Here is a 9,128-nt window from a genome sequence, read left to right as displayed (position 1 = left end):
CTTCTAGTTGTAGAATTTCCACTCAGCCAGCCTTCCTGTGGTTCTGGATGATGTCTGTTTTGTCTTTTAGTTGTATTTTTGAAGTGGTTGTGTGAGGCAGCAATTTCAGGTGTTTACCTATGCCGCCATCTTGGTTTCTCGACCTACAGTTTCTTTTTATATTTCCCAATAAAACGTGAAGTTGTTGAACATTATATATTTTTTTCCTGTCAGAAATAATATTTTTCATGCAAAACTGCTACTTTATGTCCTTGAACATAAAAAAGTACATTCTATGTTAAAAATCATTAAGGAAAAGAAAGAGAGCAATCAATTTTACTGTTAATATTTTCACGCGATCAAATATTTCATTATATACAACCTTATAATGTGACTTTCATTTTGCAGAACTAGTCTTATAGAACATAACGAAATAGGAGATGCCTTTTGTCACCTACAGATGAAGTCCAAAATTTTCCATGCCTATGTTCTATCTCCTCTTTGCCAGTACGACGTTATAAAGCCATATTTTACTTTAAAATTCCCGTAGTGATGAACATTTTTGGATTGATTTCTATTTTTTGTGCTATTATTAGCCATGCTAAAATGAACATTCTTAACCTGAATGTCATTCCAACCAAAACCAGGGAAGTACAGAGGTCAGGGGTGTCTACTTTGACCAGTGCTCATTAACATTATCGGGGAAGGGGGTGTTCTAACATAGGTGATATTGCAAAAAGGAAATAGCCTGTAAGCCTACAGAAAATTATGAGCAGCATTATTTTATGATTGTAAACTTAAAAGTCCCTAGGAACACTGGGAAAGATGACGAGTTTCAACAGAAGAATCTGGCTATGTGGCTGGATATAAGACAAACATACACAGTCAATCGTTTTTTCTCCTTGCTGGTAAGAACTTACTACACTTTGATGAAAAAGGAAGCACTCTACTTTACATCCATGGTGAAAACCGCCATGGAGTGAAATCGGCAAGCAACGTGCAGGACTTAGGGGAAGTCAATGATAACATCATCCTGAAGAACAGAAAGCGATTCTAAAACACAGACTCTCACGCCATGTTCTTGGTTGGAAGACATAACAGCGAAGTAAACATCAGCTTCAAATTTTATTTTTCAGAAACGATGCCTTACTTTCCAGAAATAAAAGGTAAGTTGACCATAAAACGTTTACTATGGCCCTGGCTGGTGTGGGTCAGTGGTTAGAGCGCTGGCCTGCCCACTGAAGGGTCGCTGGTTCCAGATGTTTCTCTGTTTCTCCCCTTCTCTCCCCCCTTTTAACTCTCTCTAAATATCTATCTATATCTATATCTATATCTATATCTATATCTATATATATAAAATAAAAAAATATCCTCAGGTGAGGATTAACAACAACAAATTCCTTTTTCTCCTTTCATAAAATGTGATATAAGTACCTGTAAACAGATTTAAAAATCATGAACAAAAGTAGTGCTGGTGGAGAAGCACCTGTGTTATCAGATATTTAAATGAGCCATAAACATAGTGCTCACCCCGGCCGGCTGTGCTTGCCGCTGCCGATTGGTGGCACTGCCATGGAGTTGTGAGAGGCTCCTGTTTCGGAGCTGTGCTCACCAGCTGTGAGCCCAGCTTCTGGCTGAGAGGTGCTCCCCCTGTGGGAGCACACTGACCACCAGGGGGCAGCTCCTGCGTTGAGCGTCCGTTCCCCTGGTGGTCAGTGCAAGTCATCGCGACTGGCCGACCGGTCGTTCTGGTCATTCTGGTCGTTTGGTCGTAACGGTTGCTTAGGCTTTTATATATACAGAGAGATGGGTAGATTCATACATCCATGACCACCAGGGGGCAGCTCCTGCGTTGAGCATCTGTCGCCTGGTGGTCAGTGCAAGTCATAGCGACTGGCCGACCGGTCGTTCTGGTCATTCTGGTCATTTGGTCATAACGGTTGCTTAGACTTTTATATATACAGAGAGAGATGGGTAGATTCAGGCATCCGTATGGGCATGGAAAAAGTGTGGAAAGATACAAGCCAGCCTATCTACATTCTGTGTGTCTGTGCGCATGTGCGTGTGTCCTTGTGCACGTGTGTGTGCACACGGGTGTGTGTGAAGACGGAAGAGGGTGAAGAAAAGAAGCAGAAGGGAAATCGTTTAATAGATAAATGGCCACACGTATGTTTCTAAGCTTAGGGTCGGTTTCTGGAACTGGGGCCGGATGCTAAGCCAAATGTCAAGGCCGTTCATGCGATGGGAATAGTGGGACAGGGGTGCGTGTCTAAAGCTAACCCTTCGTGGGGAGAGAGGCCCGGCAGCCCCGCTTCTGGGGGTGGATAAGCTCCAGCAGAACCGAGGCAGGGCTCCGGGCCGGGCGGAACCACCCTTCGGAGGAGAGGGGAGTGGCAGCACCTCAACCCGCCGCCCAGAGATGGAGGCAGTGTGTTCGTTTTCTCTAGATGGCAAGTGTTTCTTTCCGTTCCGCTATAAGGACAGCCTGTTCTACGACTGTGTCAAGTTCAAGGCCAAGCACAAGTGGTGCTCCTTGACGGAGAACTTTGAAGGCTACTGGAAGTACTGCTCCGAGAAAGGTGAGTGCCTCTGAGGACCTCAGGGGGCATCTTGGGCCCAGCGCTGAGCTTCTCTGAGATCCTCATACGGTTCTACACATGGGACGCACAGTCCTAGTAGCCACTTGGCTCAGTGGTGGGAGCGCTGACCTGTGGACTGAAGGGTTGCGGGTTCGACTCTAGTGAAGGGCATGTACTTGGGTTGTAGGTTCGATGCCCAGCCCTGATTGGGGACACCTGCGGAAGGCAACCAACTGATGTGTTGCTCTCACATCGATGTTTCTCTCTCTCTCTCTCTCTCTCTCTCTCTCTCTCTCTCCTTTCCCCTTCCCTTCCACTTTTCCTAAAAACCATTGGGAAAATATCCTTGGGTGAGGATTAACAAAACAAAATAAAACAAATGGAATGCACAGGCCATTACATGGTGAAAATAAGTTGTGTGCAGGTCTCTGATGGTATGAGAACCACAGGGCGCCAAAGACAGACGAGTGCTTCAAGCGCATGCAGATACATCTGTCTGCTGCAGGACCCCGCCCGCCACCAATGCTGCTGCCGTGTGCGTTGGGTGGAATAGAGCCAGAGTGGAAAAGTGGGCATGCTCTCGTGCGCGTGCGCGCATGCGCGGGTGTGCGTGTGTGTTAGGATGAAGAGGAGGCACTGGATAGGAAGGTTTCTCATTCCCATGGCTTCTTTCTTCTCTGCAGACTTCGCAAAATGCGTGTTTCCCTTCTGGTTCAGACGCACCATCTACTGGGGATGTACCGACGACTCGGAAGCATTTGGGAAAAGATGGTGCTCACTGACCCAGAATTTCAACATAGAGAAGGTCTGGAGGTATTGCGATGACATGTACTTGCCTCAACCCTGAAGGGGCGCCCGGAACCTCAGGGGAGCGAACCTACAGTGTTTTCTGGGGAAGGGAGGGGAGGTAGGACGCTGCCTGAGATGAGATTTGAAGGGGATCCGGGCTGTGAGGAACATGGGGTTTTGATTCTGGTGGTGGGCTTTTGTATGGAGACCTGTATCCTAACCTCAGAGCTTTTCCCTGCTAACTGTGTCCCATGAGGCCTAGTGCATGGACTGGGGGTGATAGTGAGGTGTGAAGGTCATGGGAGGTCACACATGCCCCAGCCTGGGGGTGGGGGTGGGGTGGGGGGGGAGTGTTGATCCTGGGGAAGGTGTGCTTACGTGTGGGGTCAGGGAGTCCGTGAGAACTCGGCTCAATGTTGTTGTGAATCTAAAACTGCTCCCCCAAATAAAGGCCATTATGAAACGCATCACCTGAATTAAGAATTCTTTTTTGTAAAAATATATTTTTATTGATTTCAGAGAGGAAGGGAGAGGGAGAGAGAGATAGATTATGAGAGAGAATCATTGATCGGCTGCCTCCTGCACACCCCCTACTGGGGATCGAGTCCGCAACCCCGGGCATGTGCCCTTGACCGGAATCGAACCCGGGACCCTTCAGTCTGCAGGCTGACGCTCGAGCCACTGAGCCAAAGCAGCTGGGGCACGACTTCTTTTTGAAACAGAACAAAATGATAACCGAGTGGGACCTGAGGTGGGAACACGCGTTGCCCTGTGCAGTGTTAGCGGAGGGTGAAGCAGCTCAGATGCGAACCACGTGCGCCGGGCAACGAGGCCGAAGGGAGCCGGTTACTGCAGCCGGTTACCTGGTGGGAGGTCCCCGTTTCCAGGAAATCAGCAAGCTTTATGTCTCCACCATTACAGCTTATGGAACAACAAAAACAGATGATATGCTACGTGCGTTATGACCAAGCTCTATAACAACCCCTTGAGGTGAACATTGGCACCATTTTCAGAAACGATGAGTCAGGTGCATTAACTAATTTTCAGAGAGGTACATGGCTATAGGGCTGTTACAATATCAACCAGCGATAAAAGCAAACAGCTAACCAGGGGGGCGGGGGTGGGGGTAGGTGAAAGAGGGCATAGAGGGGAGAAACGGTGATGGAAAAATAGTATTTAAAAAATAAAGCTAAACAGCCCAGCCGGTGTGGCTCAGTGGTTGAGCGTTGACCTATGAACCAGGAGGTCACAGTTGGATTCCAGGTCAAGGCACATGCCGGGGGTTGCAGGCTTGATCCCCAGAAGGAGTGTGGGGGTGGGCATGCAGGAGGCAGCCGATCCATGATTCTCTCTCATCATTGCTGTTTCTCTCTCTCTCCCCCTCTCCCTTCTTCTCTGAAATCAATTAAAAAATATTAAAAATTCCATAATAATAAAAGGGCAATATCCTCATTAGACCGACGTCTTCCGGATGTCATTCCGGACGTCCTTCCTGATGAAACCGGGGCCGGAGGGAAGCCAGTGCCGGCAGCCGGGGGAAGGAAGGCCTACTCTTGCACGAATTTTCGTGCATCGGGCCTCTGGTAAATAAATAAAATAAAATAAGGAGAATAGACGTCTCGTGGTGCTTTGTGCACAGGGAATAAGGTGACACATTATGTATGGCAGTTGTGTTCTACGCAGTGGCTGTGAACACCGAACGAGCGAGCCCTGAACCGTGGGGGGTGGGCAGCACAGGGCTGGGCTCCTGCAGGCAGCGTTGGCACATGCGTATCAGCTGCTCAGTCCACGACCCGACTAGACGTGCGCTTCCGTCGGGAGACACCTATTCGGTGCACGTTGTTGACTCACTGACACTGCGCTCACAGCCCACGCGCTGTCCCTGGACCCCGAGCGAAGTGCCCGAACGCGAGTTTCCTCCTTGTGCGGGGGCGCCAGCTTGTACCTCAGCACCGCACGTTACACAGCAAAACCCCCGACACAAAGCACCGAGCGCGGCGCTAAATAAACAGCGAAAAGGAAACCTATTTGCAGTGTGAAAGCTGAACCCGGGCCCCGGGGGGAGGGAACTCCAATTTTTCGTGGTTCTGCGCGTGTCTGCGAATTTCACAGCCCGGTGGGAGGCGTGGAGTAGTTTGTAAGATTCCCAGCTCGAGGGCGCCCTCTGCCGTCCAGGTAGTGAAGGGCAGCTTATTTCAAGGATAGCTTTTAAGGTGGGAAAGTTTGTTTTCTTCAATTTTTCGGTTTTCTTTTGTGATATCCTAGTGTCTCCCTCCTTTTTCTCCTCCCCAGCCAGTCTCCAGAGGAGATCTTTCTCTTCTTTGTGCACTTTTCTCTTACAGAAGCGACGCTGCCCACTCGGCCACCTCTAGTCCATGCACTTCTAAGTGTTCCCCACCCACCCCTTTTCTGACCTCCCAAGACCCCTCTTCAGAAGGGCAGGACTTCTCCTTTTCCAGAATGCCCTAGAGTTTGAATCATACAGTACAGTCATCCCGGGATTGGCTCCAGGACCCCGTGTCAACATCTGCCCGACCGATGTGGCTTCTCTCTCTCTCTCTCTCTCTCTCTCTCTCTCTCTCTCCTTTCCCCTTCCCTTCCACTTTTCCTAAAAACCATTGGGAAAATATCCTTGGGTGAGGATTAACAAAACAAAATAAAACAAATGGAATGCACAGGCCATTACATGGTGAAAATAAGTTGTGTGCAGGTCTCTGATGGTATGAGAACCACAGGGCGCCAAAGACAGACGAGTGCTTCAAGCGCATGCAGATACATCTGTCGGCTGCAGGACCCCCGCCTGCCACCAATGCTGCTGCCGTGTGCGTTGGGTGGAATAGAGCCAGAGTGGAAAAGTGGGCGTGCTCTCGTGCGCGTGCGCGCGTGCGCGGGTGTGTGTGTGTGTTAGGATGAAGAGGAGGCACTGGATAGGAAGGTTTCTCATTCCCATGGCTTCTTTCTTCTCTGCAGACTTCGCAAAATGCGTGTTTCCCTTCTGGTTCAGACGCACCATCTACTGGGGATGTACCGACGACTCGGAAGCATTTGGGAAAAGATGGTGCTCACTGACCCAGAATTTCAACATAGAGAAGGTCTGGAGGTATTGCGATGACATGTACTTGCCTCAACCCTGAAGGGGCGCCCGGAACCTCAGGGGAGCGAACCTACAGTGTTTTCTGGGGAGGGGAGGGGAGGTAGTTCGCTACTACCTGAGATGCGATTTGAAGGGGATCCGGGCTGTGAGGAACATGGGGTTTTGATTCTGGTGGTGGGCTTTTGTATGGAGACCTGTATCCTAACCTCAGAGCTTTTCCCTGCTAACTGTGTCCCATGAGGCCTAGTGCATGGACTGGGGGTGATAGTGAGGTGTGAAGGTCATGGGAGGTCACACATGCCCCAGCCTGGGGGTGGGGGTGGGGTGGGGGGGGAGTGTTGATCCTGGGGAAGGTGTGCTTACGTGTGGGGTCAGGGAGTCCGTGAGAACTCGGCTCAATGTTGTTGTGAATCTAAAACTGCTCCCCCAAATAAAGGCCATTATGAAACGCATCACCTGAATTAAGAATTCTTTTTTGTAAAAATATATTTTTATTGATTTCAGAGAGGAAGGGAGAGGGAGAGAGAGATAGATTATGAGAGAGAATCATTGATCGGCTGCCTCCTGCACACCCCCTACTGGGGATCGAGTCCGCAACCCCGGGCATGTGCCCTTGACCGGAATCGAACCCGGGACCCTTCAGTCTGCAGGCTGACGCTCGAGCCACTGAGCCAAAGCAGCTGGGGCACGACTTCTTTTTGAAACAGAACAAAATGATAACCGAGTGGGACCTGAGGTGGGAACACGCGTTGCCCTGTGCAGTGTTAGCGGAGGGTGAAGCAGCTCAGATGCGAACCACGTGCGCCGGGCAACGAGGCCGAAGGGAGCCGGTTACTGCAGCCGGTTACCTGGTGGGAGGTCCCCGTTTCCAGGAAATCAGCAAGCTTTATGTCTCCACCATTACAGCTTATGGAACAACGAAAACAGATGATATGCTACGTGCGTTATGACCAAGCTCTATAACAACCCCTTGAGGTGAACATTGGCACCATTTTCAGAAACGATGAGTCAGGTGCATTAACTAATTTTCAGAGAGGTACATGGCTATAGGGCTGTTACAATATCAACCAGCGATAAAAGCAAACAGCTAACCGGGGGGGCGGGGGTGGGGGTAGGTGAAAGAGGGCATAGAGGGGAGAAACGGTGATGGAAAAATAGTATTTAAAAAATAAAGCTAAACAGCCCAGCCGGTGTGGCTCAGTGGTTGAGCGTTGACCTATGAACCAGGAGGTCACAGTTGGATTCCAGGTCAAGGCACATGCCGGGGGTTGCAGGCTTGATCCCCAGAAGGAGTGTGGGGGTGGGCTGCAGGAGGCAGCCGATCCATGATTCTCTCTCATCATTGCTGTTTCTCTCTCTCTCCCCCTCTCCCTTCTTCTCTGAAATCAATTAAAAAATATTAAAAATTCCATAATAATAAAAGGGCAATATCCTCATTAGACCGACGTCTTCCGGATGTCATTCCGGACGTCCTTCCTGATGAAACCGGGGCCGGAGGGAAGCCAGTGCCGGCAGCCGGGGGAAGGAAGGCCTACTCTTGCACGAATTTTCGTGCATCGGGCCTCTGGTAAATAAATAAAATAAAATAAGGAGAATAGACGTCTCGTGGTGCTTTGTGCACAGGGAATAAGGTGACACATTATGTATGGCAGTTGTGTTCTACGCAGTGGCTGTGAACACCGAACGAGCGAGCCCTGAACCGTGGGGGGTGGGCAGCACAGGGCTGGGCTCCTGCAGGCAGCGTTGGCACATGCGTATCAGCTGCTCAGTCCACGACCCGACTAGACGTGTGCTTCCGTCCGGAGACACCTATTCGGTGCACGTTGTTGACTCACTGACACTGCGCTCACAGCCCACGCGCTGTCCCTGGACCCCGAGCGAAGTGCCCGAACGCGAGTTTCCTCCTTGTGCGGGGGCGCCAGCTTGTACCTCAGCACCGCACGTTACACAGCAAAACCCCCGACACAAAGCACCGAGCGCGGCGCTAAATAAACAGCGAAAAGGAAACCTATTTGCAGTGTGAAAGCTGAACCCGGGCCCCGGGGGGAGGGAACTCCAATTTTTCGTGGTTCTGCGCGTGTCTGCGAATTTCACAGCCCGGTGGGAGGCGTGGAGTAGTTTGTAAGATTCCCAGCTCGAGGGCGCCCTCTGCCGTCCAGGTAGTGAAGGGCAGCTTATTTCAAGGATAGCTTTTAAGGTGGGAAAGTTTGTTTTCTTCAATTTTTCGGTTTTCTTTTGTGATATCCTAGTGTCTCCCTCCTTTTTCTCCTCCCCAGCCAGTCTCCAGAGGAGATCTTTCTCTTCTTTGTGCACTTTTCTCTTACAGAAGCGACGCTGCCCACTCGGCCACCTCTAGTCCATGCACTTCTAAGTGTTCCCCACCCACCCCTTTTCTGACCTCCCAAGACCCCTCTTCAGAAGGGCAGGACTTCTCCTTTTCCAGAACCCCCTAGAGTTTGAATCATACAGTACAGTCATCCCGGGATTGGCTCCAGGACCCCGTGTCAACATCTGCCCGACCGATGTGGCTCAGTGGTTGAGTGTCGACCTATGAACCAGGAGGTCAGGACACATGCCCCAGTTGCTGGCTCGATTCCCAGTAGGTGGCGTGCAGGAGGCAGCCCGTCGATGATGGTTCTCATCGATGTTTCTATCTCTCTCTCTCCCCTCCTCTCTCTCTAACAATG

The 9,128-nt window shown here is 50.3% G+C and overlaps 1 protein-coding gene across 1 annotated transcript; it reads left to right on the top strand.

Annotated features, from left to right (window-relative positions):
* The first annotated feature begins 697 nt into the window (after positions 1 to 697).
* On the top strand, positions 698 to 3,488 carry LOC102255535 (binder of sperm protein homolog 1-like). The gene is made up of 3 exons (XM_005879579.2): positions 698 to 1,145; positions 2,427 to 2,558; positions 3,242 to 3,488. Exons 1-3 carry the CDS (start codon positions 1,055 to 1,057, stop codon positions 3,403 to 3,405), a joined length of 387 nt encoding a protein of 128 aa, XP_005879641.1. The 5' UTR covers positions 698 to 1,054; the 3' UTR covers positions 3,406 to 3,488.
* The last annotated feature ends 5,640 nt before the right edge of the window (positions 3,489 to 9,128 follow it).

This window comes from Myotis brandtii, unplaced genomic scaffold (assembly GCF_000412655.1).
Source record: "Myotis brandtii unplaced genomic scaffold, ASM41265v1 scaffold601, whole genome shotgun sequence".
Lineage (NCBI taxonomy): Eukaryota > Metazoa > Chordata > Mammalia > Chiroptera > Vespertilionidae > Myotis > Myotis brandtii.
The sequence above is the reverse complement of the archived record's forward strand: the minus strand, read 5'-3'. Positions and strand labels throughout refer to the sequence as shown.

What these genes read in the sequence shown, in the direction of transcription:
- LOC102255535 (XM_005879579.2), top strand. Translation starts at nt 1,055, where the DNA reads ATGTTCTTGGTTGGAAGACATAACAGCGAAGTAAACATCAGCTTCAAA. An exon ending in TTACTTTCCAGAAATAAAAG is followed by an intron (nt 1,146 to 2,426) that starts GTAAGTTGACCA and finishes CGTTTTCTCTAG; the next exon opens with ATGGCAAGTGTTTCTTTCCG. An exon ending in GAAGTACTGCTCCGAGAAAG is followed by an intron (nt 2,559 to 3,241) that starts GTGAGTGCCTCT and finishes TCTTCTCTGCAG; the next exon opens with ACTTCGCAAAATGCGTGTTT.